This window comes from Pelobates fuscus, chromosome 2, assembly GCF_036172605.1.
Source record: "Pelobates fuscus isolate aPelFus1 chromosome 2, aPelFus1.pri, whole genome shotgun sequence".
Lineage (NCBI taxonomy): Eukaryota > Metazoa > Chordata > Amphibia > Anura > Pelobatidae > Pelobates > Pelobates fuscus.
Window position 1 is genome coordinate 350918593 of NC_086318.1, and position 19810 is coordinate 350938402.

The window sequence follows — 19810 nt, forward strand, 5'->3', positions numbered from 1 at the left end:
CCTTGTATTAAGTCTGTAATGGCGTTTCCTGTGTAGTCCACAACGCTCAGTAAAGTGTCCAGTGCATTAGATAGCATATTTTTACGGGACAAATTCAGAATGTATAAAAAGTAAAGAAGAATAAAAGGAGATACATGTCACACATCAATATTCTAAAATGGGGGTTTTCCTTGTTCATAAGATGTAAATAAATTATAGTGTTAATCTTATATTGTGCAATTTCCATTAATTAAAAATGTTTAAATACACATATAGATAGATTGAAAAATGTCTATTCTTAAATCAGTGTGCATGTTAGATCACATATATATCAAATCAGTTATAACAATTTATAAAAAAATTTAAACATAAATAAAAATGTGATTAAAATAACCTGTTGTCAAGAGCATGTTCATAAAAAAATGAATTTTAAAACCTTATAGGTATTGAACTTAATCAAACCTTACGTGACTAAAATTGTGTGTAAAAAGAGAGCTATTGCTTATTTAAATATAAAAATATAAAATGATCTTCCACTCATAAAAATTGGCACAATTCAAGGTCTACGTTTAATCGAAAAAGGGACTCAAAGTATTCAAGTTAAAAACCCACCTCATCTCTATTTTGTCTAGTTTTTTTATAATGTCCTCTGCTCTCTAATTAGTTTCAACCCTTTGTATAGCTAAAAATGTAAGATGTTTTGGATCACAATTATGTACTTTAAGTGCATTGAAACATTGTGTTGCTCATAACCTTTTTTAATGTTTCTCACATGTTCATTTACTCTTGTGTGTATTGATCTTTTTATTCTGCCTACATAGATTTCAAGTACATGTTAAAAGGTATATCACATTACTACTAAAGCATGTAAATCATTGTTTTATTTTGTATTCCTTTTTTGTTTGTGAGTCTATAAAGGACATTACATGTCTCTTTGCACTTCTATTTTTTTTACATGCTGTACACAAACCACCTCAAAAGAAGCCATCCTTATGTATGAAGGTTTGGGGTTTCTTATCTCTGATGTGGTTGTGTACAAGTTTCCTACTTAGGTTTGGTGCTTCCCTTTATATAATTTTTGGTTTTGGGGGCAAAAAGGGTACCCTATGCTGTGCAACCTTTTACCCCCAACACCAAAAATGTTTGGGGTTCGGTAATACATCTTTTGGATTCACCTTTTGTGGGTTTTCATTTCCCTGCATGTTGGGGTAAGACTTCTGTAATAGGTATCCAGTGCACTGTACACTTTAATGAGCATTGTGGATTACACAGGAAACGCCATTACGGACTCGATACAAGGTATTATGGGAGTAGTAGATCCCATGATGGGACTGGAAGTGACGTAACGGGAGAGGGTTCGCATGTCACGCCCGGAACCAGGAACTCAATGGAAGCACACAGGGACCGCTCGAAGATAAAGCTGCACCTGGCTAGGAGGCGGATAATTAGATTAGAGGAATAGAAGGTGGCAATAGTGCGCATATACAAACAGGAACTCGGAGTTACAGCGTTACCGATTGAAAAAGCCTAGATACTAGGCGAAACGCATCTCGGAAGTTAGAGAACCGAGAACACCTTTATATTTTCTATTTTTGTTTTATATTTTCACATGCATATATATTATTTCTTTTATTTGTAATAAAAGGTGTATTCCCACTTTAAAAAATATATATATTTATTTAATCCATAGTCAGACATGAAATGCAGATATGAGTCATTGTGAAATGGTGTACACAAACATATAAGATACATGAGACAACAGTAGGGAGATACGTTTTTCTAACCATGGTTTTTACATATTATATAGAGTATGTCACCTGTGCTGCTGCCGTTGTGAGGTACAAAAGGGAAACTCTAGAAAAACCTAGCGAAAACCTAGAAAGTATAATAAAGTCACGATTGTACCATAAAATTAAGTAAACTTAACGTGAATAGTAGACAGCTCCACTAATCAGAGTGTTATTGAAAATTAAGTGACTGGAGCTGGGGGGGTATGTGGTAACATTGGAGCTAGCATAACCGGGAAATCGCGGGGTCGGCCCAGGTAGGCCTCAACATCATGGAACTTGCCATGAACAAGGATTATCTAACAGGATGAGAGCTTTAGGCAAAAGGAAAATCTATATAACTTAAAAAATGAGTCCCCAAAAGTGAAAAGGGAAAAACACATTTAAAAAGAAAGAAAAAAAGAGAAAATAAAGGTCAGGTGACCGCCACACTGGAAGCATTACTGGTCACAGAAATAAGTGGAACAACTGCTGCTGGGTTCCAGACTGTGGTTGTAGGTGGAGAGGTGAGGCCTAAGCCTAGAGTAACTAGGACCACGTCCATTTCCGATGCATCAAACACTTTGTAGTCGGTACCCTGGTGCTGGATAAGGAGAGAGCGTGATGAACCCCACATATATTTCACTCCATTGGCTGAAAGTTTGGATGTCAGGGGTCTGAGAGCCTTCCTCTACTGCAAGGCAGAGCGGGAAAGTTCTGAGAAGAAGTAGAGTTCCATATCCTCAAAACATTATGGGATCTTTCCTCTAATTGCATTCATGAAGGCAGTTTTGTCTTACCCACTTTGAAACTGCAATAGAAGATCACGGGTATGTGAAGCTTTAGTTAGCTGTGGTTTAGGGAGCCAGAACATGCAATCAAGTAGAATGCCTTTTGCTTGTTTAGGGGGTAATAGTGCTGCAAAGAGTCTCCGAGTGTACTGTGGTAGTTCTGCTGTGGTGTCTTCTAGGACTACCATTTGCTGTGTTAGGGTAGCTTGAGAAGTGTTGAGGACACTGACCTGTTTTTGGAGCTCAAAGACTTGAGCAGTGGTGCAGGAGAAAGGTAAGTAGATGAAGGGTTTTAACCCCTTCAGCCCAGCGGGAGGGGGGCCCTGAGAGTGGGGGGACCTAATGACCCTATAGTGCCAGGAAAGCGAGTTTGTTTTCCTGGCACTGTAGTGGTCCTTTAAGGTGCCATACACAACCTTCCTTCAATGGATCAGTTACTCACAATGGAATATGCAGAGAGAATGAACACACAATTGTAATATACCCCATGGTTGGATGAATAATTTTCCAATAAACCTCTTGAATTCATCTATATCTGTGGCAGTTTGCATTTGAGGTAATGTTATTTAGTTAACCCCTTAAGGACACATGACATGTGTGACATGTCATGATTCCCTTTTATTCCAGAAGTTTGGTCCTTAAGGGGTTAAACAGATTGCACAATAAACAGAAGTTATTATAGAGCAAAAAAGAGTTTGGAAAATTGAGATCTAAATGTGGATGAGAATGGAGAGTTTAGATGTTTTGGACAATTCATGCTGGGCAGCAGAATGTGAAGATTAATATCATCATGTATTCCTAAATTAGTAATTAAACTCTCCTATGGTTTGTCATCACTATGTATTTTTAAATGATGGAATATCGGTCTAGTTGCAGATTCTAGCCTCTGAACTGAAGTCTGGTTTCACAGAGGCAATGCAGGAGCTGTCCAGGATACAGCACGGAGATTATCCACTAGAGGATAAGGCGAAGAGCTGCCGATGTACAATGGAGGAGAAAGTTACAGAATTGAAAAACTCCCTTAACAATGTAAAGGTAATAATAATAGGGTACCATGTAGGCTGCGATTGTATAGAGATGCAAGCCCAGAATGGAAAAAAATAATGGAATAAAAAATATATGTACAGTAGGATTGCTTAGTTTTCTTAAAGGGATACTATAGTGCCAAGAATACAAAGCTGAATTCCTGGCACCATAGCTCACTCTGACTTACCCCTCCCTCGTGCCCCCCCGCCCAGGTGTATAGAGGGTCCTGGCTCCAACCCCTCCGATAGCAGATAGGGCGCTAATGTGCAAGCGTGATGCTGCATGCGCATTAGATGTCCCCATAGGAAAGCATTGAATAAATGTTTTCCTATGGGAAAAAATCTGACGCTGGATGTTCTCATGCCGAACATAAGAACCTCCAACGTCAGATACCAGACCAAAGGTCCGTTTCAATTTAGGAAGCTCTCTAGAGACTGACTGGGAGACAACCACTGTAGACAATTTTTGTCCGGTTTGACAAAACCTCATGAAACACCAGCCTGCAACAATCCCTAACGTGTCTGGTCACATTCCCGCAGTAATCTTGCATGAACTAGTCTGAGTAATTAAATCAAACACAGTTTTAGAAGCATTTTACCCAAAGAGAAAGCCATGGATGCATTGAGTAATTTGGAAAATTTACAAAACTTGAGCTCTTAATTAATTTTCTATTACCCCATTTTATCCAAGGGCATGCCAGAGGATTTTATAAACTTCTTGCTGGCTAAACTTATCCAGAATATGGGGTATAGTGATTAACCAGTTAAAATGAAACAAGCTCCATGTACCATATGGAGGAGTCAAGTACAGAGATTAAAGGAACCCTTGAGATTAAAGGAAAGCATAAGTAGCAGAAATACGTCTTAAACCTCATCACTTTAATAGAATGCATGTTTACTAAATAAATAAATATGCCCATAAGTATTGTCAGCCATTGTTAAATCCATTGCTTGTGTTAGAGATAGGCTCCATCATTTTTCAGACGCATGGTTCTCTTGTATAAAGCAATGAGAAGGGCAATATTTTAAATCAAAGTTGGAACTTTATGGAAGTCTGTTTAATAAAATGACTTTATTATTTGGTATCGCTATCTACTGACTGGGCTTATCAATCCTGTTCTTGGACTGGATTTTCAAGGATTTTCACAAAAATACTTATATACTTATACTTATAGTCATGCCCATTTTATTTCCTTAATTCTGTTTTTTGTCATTATTTTTTGCTTTAGGAAGAGGTGAATACAGCTATGGCAATGATCCATGCAATCATAGCTAAACAGGAGGAAATGCAGCAGAAAATTGAGCAGCTTCAACAGGACAAGAGAAGAGAGTCTCGGAAAGTAAAGAATAAGTGAGTGACTTATTCTTTAAAAAAAATAAAAATTTGATGTGAAACATTACGGGGATTTTAAAGTATAAGTGAATAATAATAATAATAGTGGGGAAAAACTACCATGGGCTATTAATTATGAAATCATGGGTCAAGTCCTAAAAATATACAGGGTTATTCACTAAAGTGAGAATTCAACGTGAATTCAAAGGGAATTTCAATTGAAGGGCAAAGTAGCCGAACTGCAAAGGATAACTGACTGGGAGAATTGTTCCAGTTCAGCTATGTTAACCTTGAATTCAAATTCAATTTGAAGTCACTTTGAATCCCCTGCAATTCTCACGTTAGTAAATATCCCTCGTAATATTGAAAAATAGTAGTAGCAAAGTTTACACTTCCACCCCTTTAAGGTTGAGTGCTAGAGGAGTGAAGAATGCATATCTTTTGCACATTTACTTTTGGTAATTATCCTGAAAGTGTTGAGTTTTCAATTGATAAGTGTATCCCGAGGTGTTGTATCAATACATAAATAATATATAAAAAGAAAACTTACAGAGGATAAATAGAATATGCCACCCACCATTTTTTCTTAGCATGCTTATTGTCATCCCGGTATGTGCTCGCTCTTTGCAATAAAGTCTATAATTTGTTGTCTTCAGATTAAGATTAGGATATCAATACATTTTCTTAAACCTGTTTGGGATTGCTTGAATGAGTTGAAAACAATATAATACCATCTAAACGGTATGCTGTACTTGAGTTTCACTAAGCAGATATGCACAGTTATTTACTAAAGTAAGAATAGTCAGATATTCCACGTGAATTCAGAATTAAATCTCAGTCTGAAAATAAAATCTTATAATGTATCTATTTTGGTCCAACTTTGGAAACTTACTTTGGATTTCTGCCATTCTCACTTTGTTATGTAATCTTGATAGTCTAACCAACTTGTCTTTAACACAAAAGCGGCTCGACAGTAATTCTATGAAGAGCAGATTTAAGGTTCTGATCTCAGTCTACGCACATCCTGTAAAGGTGATATACCCCAACAGAATTCAGCTTAACAAATGACAGCACAGAGCAGAGATACGTCTACCGGACCTTAGAATTGCCGGACTCGACGTAAAGGAGAGAGATACAGAGTCAGGAACGATCCGAGGTCGAGGGCACAAAGAGACAGCATAAACTAGGACTAGCCGAGGTCTGGTACACAAAAATCAGCAAGCCGGCAAACAGAGCAGATAAGGATAAATAGATAACGGAGTCAGAAACAAAGCCAAGGTCAAGTACGAAGAAACACAACTGAAAACAACAAGCGCTAAAGGGAACTGTAAAAGAAACCACGATAGGGCAACGTACTAAGGGAAAAAGGTGAGTATATATACCTTAGCAATTAATTTGATTGGCCCCACAGTTATCAAGGGATGCACTGGGGAGCAAAGGCTAACCTGTCTGGTCACACAGAAGAGTTACTGTAGTTCAAATTACTGAAAAACGTAATGTTGGCCATGTAGAAAGGTATCAGAACACACAATGCGTCGCAGTTTGCTGTGTATGTGGCTGCATACTCCCATGATGACCCCTTTCCTTTACCAGTGCCTTCAATGGAGATGTGAGAGTTAGAACTTGACCATGGAGCAATGGAAGAAGTTTGCCTGGTCTCATGAATCATGTTTTCTTTTAGATCAGGTGGTTGCTAGCTGCGTGTTTTTTCATTTACCTGAGGAAGCGATGGCAGCAGAAGCACTATGGGAAGAAGGCATGCCAGCAAAGGAACTGTTATGCTCTGGGCAATGTTCTGCTGGGAAAACGTGGGTCCTGGCATTCATGTGGTTCTTACTTTGATACGTACAACTTACTTAGAGATTGTTGCAGACGACATGTACACCCCATCATGGCAACGGTGTTCTCTGATGGCACTTTTCTCTTTCAGTAGGATAATGCACCCTTCCACACTGCAAATATTGTCATGAAATGTTTTGAGGAGCATGGCAAGGAGTTCAAGGTGTTGCCTTCTCCCCCAAATTCCCCAGATCTCAATCCAAGTGAGACTTTGTGGAATGTGCTGGAACAAAAAAATCCAATCCATGGAGACCTCAACTTGCAACTTGCAGGACTTAAATGATCTGCTGCTAATGTCTTGATGCCAGATACCACAAGACACATTCAAAGGTCATGTGGAGTCCATGTCTTTATGGATCAGAGCAGTTTTGGCAAGCATGAGGGAGACCCACATGATATTAGGCAGATGGTTCTAATGGCTGATCAGTGTCTAAAAAGATATAAAAAAAATCTCCAAATATTAAAATATTTTTACAGTACTAATATTATTTTAAAAGTTTATCCAAAAATATTACATCAAGCCCTATAAAGAAGGGCATTGACCTGTATTGTATATATGTCCAATGGGAGTTGTGAGTGGCACTGGAAAGATGCCAGGGGACTCCATAGTAAAAGGTCGATGGCATACCTTTATTATAGACTGTAAGCTCATTTGAGCAGGCTCCTCATCAACCTATTGTACCTGTATAATTTTGTAATTGTATTGTGTATTATTAAATTTCCCCCCTTTCATAATAAGTTGGTGCTATATAAATACCAATAATAACAATAATAACAATAATAATAGTTGCAGCAAGTTAAGCTGTCAGAAGAGTTGATATTATAATGCAAGTTGATATGAGAGGAATCTCAGAGCGCCATCATAGGTCACATGTAATCATTTGAAATGTTTATCCCAAATTCTTAAATCGAGGTTACAGTGAGAAAACTCAGGCCATGAATATGATCCATTTTCTTTCAATACCAGCCTGAAGATATGCAGTCTTTAAAGAAACATCTCATGGTGGTGTTGGTGGGCGCAAAAATGCATAGCTGTGAGCTCTTGTCAAATCTAATAGTTTTGATAGGCTTTACAGAATATTATCCACCTGGCTTTTTTTTTATTTTTTTTGGGTGGTGGTCCAACACTTGTAGAGATGTGTACTATAGACCTATACGTAAATAACAAAGTGAAAGGTTTAAGCTTCCTCTGGAAACATATAATTAGTAACGGTCTCATATTCCACTGTGGTAATCTTTGTATATATCCACAATTTGGAAACTGTCATTTACGACATTTTGATAAGACGCCAACCACGTTACAGGTAATGAAAAACGAACGTGTTACTTATTTCCTAACAGGATTTAGGGTCCTCAAATCTTTTATAATTGTAGAATGATAATGATATTTTTCATACATTCTGAAGTTCTAATGTCTCTATTTAATGAAAGGAGAGAGGGGCAGGTTACCTATTCTGAGCCTATAAAGGGGTAATTTGATGTGGGGCAGTACAGGTATCAATGAAGCACAATGACCTAACTGATTAAATACAAATAATATACTAGATACAGCTAAAAATAACATCTTTACAATTATACAATAATTAGGTTTTAAATTATCTTCCATAATATTTTCTGATTAGGTAGAATTCCCTTACGTGCAAGAAAATAGGCCATTATTTTTGCTAATGTTACTTTACTGGTCTGCAGGAGAGATAAAGTATTAAATGGTTTAAAATGCCACTGAACACTGTAAGATATGGTTAAGCAATTGGTATACTATTAATCCAGGAAATATAATCAAGCTAATTATGTAAATAAAATATGCATTGCTTTAATATTAAGAATCCAGGCCATGTCGATCTTAATTAGAAGCCATTAAAATGTCAAAGCTCAATGGAAACATTTGTGTGACTGTTCCTTCCTGCTTTAAAACATAAATAAATATTTAATCTAGTGAACTATATTAATATATTAATATTCAAAGGATTGGGAGTTAGTGGGAAATAAAAACTTTTAAGATTGTATCCCTTCTCTGCAGAACCACTAAATGTAAAACACGATGTATTGTTAGCATCAAAGAGTTACTAAGTAAGAAGAAGAAGACCTTTGGTGAACGCCCTGCAATAGTCTTTGAATCATATTCTATGTCCATCAGCCTCAAGACAAGGTCAATGAGATACCATTGGGATTTTTCTCCAAGTTTGCTCACAGTCTCTCCAGTTGTTCACCCAATCCATCCTATGTGATATTATACATGTATGACCGCTACATACAACAATATGAAAGTAGCAATACTAAAACTTTCATGTTACCCCCAAAGCTAATTATTACACAAAAATTGCAAATTCCCCTAGGTCCCACTTCAGCCTTGTAAAACTTTCCATGAGCTTGTGTCACGCGTACGTTTTTACGTCACTTGGATGATCTTGATAACTTTTTTTAACCTCTAATCAAACAGTTCTGTGGATAAGAACTTGAGACCATACCTTTGAGGATTTCGACTTATATTACAGTGTGATGTCTACATTTCCCTAAATAGTTGTTGGGGGGATTATTAAAGAGGACATACCTAGTGGACAAAATAAGTGTAGATAAAAGGATCATAGAGAGATAACAGAAACAGAGAAAGATTAGGTTGAAAAGTTCAACAATAGAGAAACATGTTAAAAAGGAAGAGCATTAGAAATGAGAGAGAATAAGTGATAAATGGAAGTGGTGGGAAATAGTATATTTTGGTTAGTTCCAAATCTATGATAACTACTTAGTCTTATATACGTGCAAGCTGTTCCCTTTTCTATGTAATCTGAAATTTACTTTCACAGTAGTTACTTCACCAGAACATCCTTGTAGCAGAAGTGAGACTCATCTAGAGAGATTTTGTTAGAATGTTCTGTCTTCCCACAGTAGACTACTTTCTTCCCACTAGTCTATAATCAATGACACACAAGCTATGTACGTAAACTTCCACTCCTTATGCACCAACTACAATGGTGTCACAAGAGATTGCTATGTTCTCGAACTCCCATGTATTCTTGTCACATTCCAGCTTGACTCTGATTGTTATGTATTTCCAACCATGTGTAATCACTCTTTTTAAAATGAATATCTGTATATTTGTGTATATTCACGCAGTTACCTCATCCACTTTTAGTTTTCTATTTACCTTCATAATTAGTATACAAGGTGCAAGGTATATTTCGTATTAAGTATACAAGGTACAGAGGGGCGGAGCCTAACCACCGAGCCGACCAGACGTGTTGAAAACCAGCTCCCACAACAAGCGACGAAAAAGGGGATATAAATCCCGAAAGCAGACACGATCTGGAGCCAGAGTGCACTCACCGAGTCAGGGTGACCATGGGGCACCGAATGATCCGACAAACGAGCTTCACTTTGCCCTGGAACCCGAACCACGTATATGGGGCCTATCTGCGACGGAGCCAGGGAGAGACGGCCGCTCTCCTGGTTGGTAAAGCCAGATCTAGACTCCTTCACGCACTCACTTCCATCCCCCCCCCCTTCTGGACCGGTGGGGGTTATCCCGGTCCACACTCGACTCCAACGTCACACAGCTGAGCATTTCACATACGCACGCCCGGGACATGCTTACCAGCAGGCCCTCAAAGAGAATAACCAAAATGGCGGCAGGCACAGCAACCCACATGGCGAGTGTGTCACAGTCTCCAGCACCGGGGACTGCACCACTACAGCGACTGGAGGCATTACTGCTCCACCTCTGGGACTCACTCAAAAGGCAGCAGCAAGCAGCTAGTCCCATGTCACCTTCACCTCAGTTGAAGGGTGAGCGGAACCATGCAAGGCGGGAAGCAGAGGGGATACCCTTGGGCACACATTCGCCTCATCAACCCATCCACGCACAACTTAACCCACCCGGGCCGCAGGCCATAGGGCGAAGAGCCCGCAAGCATCGTCCACATTGGCGGAGGAAGAAGCAACGCAAGCAACGGACAACGGCCTACTCCTCCGTCCCTCCCACAAGTGGAGTAAACCCGGACCCCAGCGGCAACCGAGTTTGTGGCAAGAAGATGCAGGCCTGCACACCAGCCTGGGGCTGGGGAATCACCCTCGCCGACACCCGCACCGCAACGGGGCACAGACGCCCAGCAACAGATGCGCACCGCATACACACCTGCAGAATGGCACCGAAAACCTGCATGCCAAGAATCGGCATGGGCTGAGGGGGACTGGTTTGTGGACACATAATATTCTTTAACTTTACCCCCCTTTTTTACTTTTTACTTTTTAGTTTGAAATCTTTGATGTAGAGGACTGCCTGTCACTTTGCTTTGCACTGCTAGGACTCTCTCCAGTTCACACTACTGTTATGCCATGCATCACTGATAATGATGGGGATATAACAAGAAGCCTGTTACCTCTTATGTAGCCCTACTTATTGGAAGATATAGTGCACTAAACGCTACAGTTTACTAGCTAGACTAACTTAGGCTCATCTATATGCATGTACCTATCTTAAATGTCTTAAAGGAATGCTAGCAGATACCCGGCGAATACCACTCGTTGTTTTTTCTGCTGTGACCTTACACACTACTTATTTACTATGTACCTAAGTTTTGCATAGCCTAATGTTAATCTCCTATAGTCTATCAGGATAGACGCTGATACTAGCTACAACACGCTTTTGTTACACGATACGTTAACATAATTAAAAAAGAGGCATCATCACTCAGGAAATGTAATTTCTTAAGCTAACGATGTACGTACCCTTTAATGTAATTCGTTTTTGCATTTCCCTCTCTTTGTTTCTGTATCCCATCTAATATGCTTCAATAAAAGAAAGATTGACAAAAAAAAAAAAAGTATACAAGGTACAAAGTATGCATCATATTTAGTATACAACATACAAGGTATATTTCATATTTAGTTTACAAGATAATTTGGTGCTTTGAAGATTCTATGAGGTAGTTCCTTACACGTTTTGATATATTTATACATGCTTTAATTATTTTCTATTTCTCCCAGAAGGATACAGAAGGAAGAACATATATCACAAACTCCAGCACCACAGAATGGTACTTTTCAGTCGGCGAACCACTCTGAGCCGGTAATGGTTAATCACCACTACAATGATCTGATGCAGAGTTCCCCGTATGAGAAAGGTATTTCTGGAATCATTTCTAGTGCTATTTGTCTATAATGTTCCAATTATTGGGAGGTTCAGGTAACAAAGTAAAAAGTGTTGCAGAGTCACTATATACCATTCAAAAAAAAGTTGGAGATCTAAGGAGGCATAGATCCATTCCTCAGACCTCGTATGTTCTACAGAGCTTAGAAGGCTCAGTAGGGAAGACATGCATTATGGTTCCTGATAATGCTTACACAACATGCCATTTGGGTCAGTTTTACAAAAAAACAAATTCATTGTACCTTCACAAATGTGTAAATGTACAAACCTTAAAAAAGTATCTATAGCATTACAACGCCTCTTTAATGCTATTAAAAAAAAAGTACAACATAACAAATTTATTTTCTAATTAACTATTTAAATTACTAAGAATATAACCAAACAGATCTCCTTTCGGGAGAGTGTGTGCTACAACAGATGTGTTAGTGAAAAAGATAGGTGTATAGCCGCTCTGTACACTAATGTGGATTACCCTTTATTCAACATGCAATAGATATAACAAAGGAATTTGGTATATAATATATATATATATATATATATATATATATATATATATACACCTTAAGTGGAGCGCTATAAATGTTGAGGAATTATCTCACAGGGTCTTGATTGGGTCGTATACGTCACATACAGATATGGAAGGTAAAAAATATACAATATAGTGCAGATTGTAAAACACTTGTGCAATTTCAAATGAGGTAGATACATTGATCATTCACATTTTCCAGAGCCTATATTTTGGCTCTGTAAATTGGACCGGTATGCTTTTTAGGGCAGCATCCCACCACTATTTCCTGCTGAAATTTTTCTCCGGGAAGATAAAAACAATAGGAACATCCAATGTGTAGTATAGTCAATTCACAAATATTTCTGATAGAATGTAAATAGGTATTATGCTCACCTGTTATAGAGCCTTAAAATCCTGGCTCTGAGGGTGGTAGGCTTTGTGCCACTCTAAAGAGGTTAGCACTTCCCCAAATTAAGGTACTGGAGGCGTTTATGGACTTAGTATAAAATGTAATCTATTTATTAATACAAATATACTAGAAAGTAAATAAAAATGAAATACAATAATTAAGATAAAAAGTCCTGGTTTCCGATACGCGTTTCACTCCTCCTGGAGCTTTCTCAGTCAGCTGTGTTTAGATCCTCTGTACCTTCTGCCTTTTAAATGTCTCTTGGGCCCTCCCTTGAGTTCGTATTCGTGGTTCAATTTTTTTATTAGCCAATTGTCTGTGTCTTTAATTATGAGTCCCTCCTATGTTTGTATTCACCTGTGTCTCCCTTCCTTTTATTATTGGGAGAAGGAGGTATGTTTTAATCTAAAAAGGAAGGGAATTTGTCCAATTTGCCAACTTATTACCCAATCTAACAGAATAAAAACGAGACACTCTCTTAAAATACAGAAAAGTCTGTGGACTCAAATGAGCTGTAGTTTACTAGAAGTCTTTTCATCAGATTTTTCCGCCTTGTACAGTTAGCCCAGAACTGAATTTCCAGGCCAGCTTCCAAGTATTCAGAATTGCTGTGTCGATGCAGTTGAGCACTCACTGACAAGGTTAAAAATGCAGGCTAGACTAAAATAAAGGGTTGGTGTTACTGGAGACATACTGGTATTGTATTGTGAGTATATTAACACGTGCCTTGCAGATGCTTGTACATCAGTGTAACTGATGAGGAATCCAAAGACTGTGTTATCCTAGAGCAGCATGGTTTGGCTGACAATAAGATTTCCTAGAATGATAAACTCTGCAATTCTCCACCTTCTGCTTCATTTGAACTTCCTCAGTAGCTTGTTATTTTAAGCCTTCCGCGTTTACTGCAAAATGGTTATATTGAAGTTGTGATTCACTATTTTATTTTTGATATTTTAGTGGAACAAACCCAGAGAGCCAATACATTCCATGCTTTTGATTAAATCCGGGTGACTCAGTGTAGAGTACATTGTCTTATGTTTGGCATGGAATCAAATGTAATTGTAATTTTAGTCTGTTCAGACTATCTATATGACATAAAGTTATAATCTATGCTATTTCTTTGTTAAATGCAGTTAACTCCTTTTTGACCCATGGTTTGAGAATGAGATACAATGAGGAATTATTAATGCCTCCTGCAGATTAGCTCATGTCAAGGTACAGATTCCTGTTAAGTATGTCCTGTCAAGTGTAGTAAATAGAGTGGAAATAAAATAACAGTGTAGATGTATAATATATATCGCAGGCACCAGGGGCATTTAAACCAGGTTAAAGAAAATTATGGAAAACAGCAGTCTTTTCTTTTAGAGTCAATTCATAGAATTACTTTTCCATATGAAACAAGAAATAGCGGGTGCATATAAACAAGCTCTGATGTGGGAATGGATATTCTGTTATTGTCCGGTACAAAGTGTGTGCATTCTAATGTTTGGTTTTTAAACATTTTATTGCGCTGAAATATATTAACAAATGCAACTTTTCTGAAAAAAAATATATTAAAGAAAAAGCACTTTTGAGAAGCACTCCTTGTGAAAAGACCTTGTAAAGGCACTGAACGTCAACACAGACTTATTTGTTTTTTTTTTGTCTGTTTTTAATAAAAGCAGCTTCACTGCATTGTACCGAAGACCTATGAGTGCGCGCCTTCATTTATTTTACAGGGATGGAATTAGTAGCACCGACGCAGTTATTAATGAGGGAGACTTGAATGCATTGTACCTGTGGTATATATATATGTGTGTGTATATGTATTTATACATTAAAAGATATAAAAGATATACAGATTAATAGATTATATACAAATGAAAAGATATACATATACTGTATCATTAATCAAACATATATTGTGGTTTTGATCATCACTTAATTTGTTATATTTGTAAATGAACTAATAATTTAAACAGTGAAAAGGTGTAAGAAAGGGTGGTGGGAGGGAGCCAGAGTGCGTTTTTTTGAAGAAATATGAGGCTGAGTTGGGGAAAATGATGTGAAGATGGAGTGGTGGTTTTGTTGCGGAGGTTTTCTTTTTCGAACATACTAAAAAACATGAATACAGGGATTCATTAAGTTTCAGGGTTTTTATTCATGTTTGCGTTTGTTTTTTTGTTTAATGTATACAATCCCTGAACATCCAATACTGCTTTCATTGCTGTGTGAAGGCATCCATTTGACCGTCAAATAAGCAGTTAAAAGGTGGTGATCTGGGCCTCCTTTATTATTTAAGGAAAACGTTGACCTTAGCTCGGTTTAATATAATTAGACTCCCCTATGCCAGTCTAGAAGTTGTTTCCAGTGAGGCCTTTTGCCTCTCCCTTATGTGAACAAACTGAAAGGGGCCAACAAGGCAATTATGCTTCACATTTACACTCTGTAGTCAGACACATTATCGAGATATACAGAGGGTCGTGTTTCGACTCTCTAGGAATTCAACTATTTAAACTTTACCGTAATATTTTCCCATACCTCAATTCCTGTGGGTCAAAAGATTTGAAAGTCACGTTACACCTCTCCTAGGATTCGAGTTGCAGTTTAGCCAAGCAAGGTTTTAGCACAGTTTAGGGCTCTCAATTGCCAGTTATTTTCACAATCTGAAAAAAAGCTGTGATTTGATTTATCAGTTATTAAAGATGCTTTTTACCTCAGTAATTTATGAAATTAATGATGTAGTGTTTTGAAGCATATGTAAACTGCAAATTTAAAAAGATATGCATTTTTTAAATTTACCTGAATAACATTATCGCATACATTCTTTCATACATTACCACAGAAGTGGTTAGTGGTGTCCCTCAGGGTTCTGTCCTGGGTCGACCTCTCTTTAATCTGTTTATAAATGATCTTAAAAATGGCTTTGAAAGTCATGTGTGTGTCTGCAGATGACACAAAACTAGGTAAGAAAATACAGTCTGAACATGACACAATGTCTTATTTGGATAAATTGGGGAACTGGGCTGGCAAGTGGCAGATGAGATTCAGATACAGATAAATGCAATGTGAGAATTTTGAAATCTGAAAAAATCCACTTATAAATTAATTGGGGTTAAGTTATTAAAATAAAAGGACTAATCTGTAATAATTACAGATAAAAACTAGGCAACAGTATGCGATGACGGTCTACCATTGCAAAAGCTATTAAGGTGCTGTCATGTATAAAAAGGAGTATTAATCCATGTGATCAAAATATAATGTTGCCTCCTCACAAATCATTGATAAGACCCCACCTTCATTATTTGGTGCAAATTTGATCATCAAAAAAGGATATTGCAGAAACAAAAAAAAAGTGCAGAGACACGCAACAAAATTAATGAGGGGGATGGAAAACATTAGTTATGAAGAACAGTTCGCAAAACTGCATTTGTTTTCTTTAGAAAAAAAGGCACCTCAATGGGAATATGAGAGAACTACACAAATATATACATGGTCAGTAGAAACTAATGTCAAAATAATTTCAGTAGAAATGTAATTTCTCAAATGCTTATTTTTCCCTCCACCCAGCACCTATAACCAGGTCAGAAGCTGCCAACGAAAGCAACTTAGCAGGCGTCACATCAAGCACAAGTAAGTGGAGTAATGATGGCTTGTGAAATGCAAGCAAAATTCAATTTTTATTTTCATAGGCATAGCTTTTAAGTGACTCTTCATGAACCCACACATGACGTGTTCCCGTGTGCCATATGTCATAGCTGGAATTTACATTATGCAGACTAGGACCCGGCCTACAGGGACTTAGATTTGTGTGGCACCCATCCTGCACTTAAAGTATCCATTTTTAATAAATAGTCACAGATGGCAACAGTTAACTGCTGCACCTTATGAAAGCCACCTGCACTGTATCAGCCATAAATAAGGCACTCTAATCACCAAAATCGCCGAATATTCTCAATGATTAAGGTGAAATGAAATGGGCAAAATGGATAGCATAAGTATGGAGAAATCTTAGTTTTACATAGATATATAAAAGTAATAGAAAAATGTGAATTATAAAACAGTCATGCAGTCTCACACTGCATCCTAAACACAGGCATTTAGGACATCACACAGAAATACAGATTATTTGTTACAAAGTGGAACCATGTCAGGATGTAACCAAAATAGATTTTTCAATTGGCAGCAATGGGAAAGCAATTAAGGCCTGTTAATGAACCAGAGAGTGAATCTCAACTAATTTTTTACTTTGAACCGTAGAGTAGATTTAAAAAATTCTTCTTGTATGTTATTACTGCGCTAAAGAGAGCAAGGGTTCTTACTGAATTTAGACAAGATTGAAAAAGGTTATCCCAAAAATTCACTTGTGTATAAGGGTATTCATTTTGTTTTCGCAATGTTTTTTCCCTCTGCAAACAAACAGCTCGGGCCTCTCATGAAGAAACAGACGACAGTTACAAGTCTTCTACCTCCATCGAACCACAGTCTCGGGTTTACATGCCATCCCTTATATGGAGACTGCCAAAAGAAGGGAAACAGTGGGAAGAAGAACATGCTGCAAAGGATCAAGGAGACAGGTCGAGGGACATGGCCCAGAGCAGAGGTCCACCTGTGGAGAATGTATTAAGTGAACCTACAGTGCTGGGTAAACATAGTCGGGGATTGGTTAGTTGGAAATTAAAATTAAATAGGTAAAATACATATTTTAATACATTTAAGTGGAGCATTGATTAAACAGTAATAATAAAGAATTATACAGAAATAGGATTCATATAGTTGCATTGAAACCAATACCAAGCACTGACATCCTCCTTGAATTACAGTTCAAAGCAAGTGAGGCAGGTTTCCCTCCGATCTGTCTGCTTGCAGCTGGGAGATATTACTAAGGGGATTTGTAAAAGTGGTTGGATAGTTATCTTAAAAAGGACACTTTTAGAAAATAAATCTGCAAGGACATACAATTTCCATAAGCTCCAGGGCTTTAGATGTTCAGTATTCCAGTAAATGAAAATATAAAAGTAAGCAATGTAGAAAGTCAGAGAAACTTCCTGCTTATTGTCCTTATTTTCCTGGGTCGGGCAAACTCATATGTTGAACTAAATACCAGCAGAATCAGGAATATGACTTACATGCTGGCGGCTAGCAAATTGACTAGTTTGGGACATTTCAGGGCCAGTTTTGTTTGACTTATCCTATACGTTAGGATTAAAGTATTTTGTCAACAGAGTCAAAAGTCAACAGTGCAAATGTATACAATGCCTATCACAAGTTCACCATGCCACTTAGAATGGAATAGTTTACTAGTCTGGACACTAGTCCACAGTAATCCTGTCCTACAGAATGGGAAATGATGATGTATTTAAGTTGTCTGCCACCTTAGGCTGCACTTAATATATGCAACCCATCTCCCTCACAACCACAGTATACCCAACTCCTCCCACTATGACCCTCTTCCAGCTGAAGGCCCCCACACGGAACCCCTCTGTGAAGTTAAGTAAATTTGTATATGTATGTAGGAAGGCATATGTCACGTGTGATTCTGTACATCTAAATTGTGTGTATGTGGCCGAATATGCAATGTGTGTATGAGTGTTACTACATATATAATCTGTATGTGTGACTGTATATGTCGGTGATTTCATATCTACATGTAGCCTCTTAGCATTGACACCCATTACATTGTGGTGTGTGTTTGCGTGTTTGTGTGTGTGCGCACAGTAATACACTGGATACTATCCATTTTATTATATTTTTTTTGTTAAGGAGCTAACTCTTGATTCCTTCATAGTTACTACTGTGAGTGTGCGAATTTACACTTATTGTATGTGATTGATTGAAAATCATATGCACTTTGGCAGACAAAAACCCTTGCTCAACACAGGCTTGTATATTATATATTATATATAACTTAGCACTTGGCAACAATTTCATTCATTAATAAATTAAGAATCATGAATGAAAATACAATGAATTCACTCTGCATGCAAACTGATGTAAAAGTGTGGCTTCTGCTAGGTGCCCATTAATGATTTTTCACAAAAAGGTATGATTTTTTATTTTATTTATTTTTTCACTTACTTTTTTGTTGGTTCTAGCATGGTCAGCTGATGCCTGTTCTAATATTCTCACCTTGGACTCTTATGAATAGATGAAACACTTATCACAAAATGATTCTAGTATGCATCTGTTGAAATTGTCACATGCACGGCCTTCTGTTACCCGGTTAATTCCACAAAAACTGCAGTAGAATAGCACAAGTTATTTATTAGGCAGATATAACTGGCAGCGTAAAATATTAACACTTTACAATGCAAAGTAAAGAATACAAAGTATACAATGTAAGTATACAGTGCAACGTATACAATGTAAGTATACAGTGCAACGTATACAATGTAAGTATACAGTGCAAAGTATACAATGTGGGCATGCAATGCAAAGTATACAATGTAAGTATACAGTGCAAAGTATACAATGTAAGCATGCAATGCAAAGTATACAATGTAAGTATACAGTGCAAAGTATACAATGTAAGTATACAGTGCAAAGTATACAATGTAAGTATACAGTGCAAAGTATACAATGTAAGTATACAGTGCAAAGTATACAATGTAAGTATACAGTGCAAAGTATACAATGTGGGCATGCAATGCAAAGTATACAATGTAAGTATACAGTGCAAAGTATACAATGTTGGCATGCAATGCAAAGTATACAATGTAAGTATACAGTGCAAAGTATACAATGTAAGTATACAGTGCAACGTATACAATGTAAGCATGCAGTGCAAAGTATACAATGTAAGTATACAGTGCAAAGTATACAATGTAAGTATACAGTGCAAAGTATACAATGTAAGTATACAGTGCAAAGTATACAATGTGGGCATGCAATGCAAAGTATACAATGTAAGTATACAGTGCAAAGTATACAATGTAAGCATGCAATGCAAAGTATACAATGTAAGTATACAGTGCAAAGTATACAATGTTGGCATGCAATGCAAAGTATACAATGTAAGTATACAGTGCAAAGTAT

General features: G+C 37.4%; 1 protein-coding gene across 1 annotated transcript in view; it reads left to right on the forward strand.

The window, feature by feature from the left end:
• Positions 1–19810, forward strand: part of ARHGEF33 (Rho guanine nucleotide exchange factor 33) — a 188236-nt gene that overhangs the window by 109896 nt on the left and 58530 nt on the right. Inside the window, exons 3-7 of the mRNA XM_063441360.1 lie at positions 3407–3571; positions 4791–4912; positions 11717–11853; positions 16346–16408; positions 17199–17420. Of these exons, the coding sequence (XP_063297430.1) occupies positions 3407–3571; positions 4791–4912; positions 11717–11853; positions 16346–16408; positions 17199–17420 (709 nt within the window). The remainder of the gene's footprint in view (positions 1–3406; positions 3572–4790; positions 4913–11716; positions 11854–16345; positions 16409–17198; positions 17421–19810) is intronic.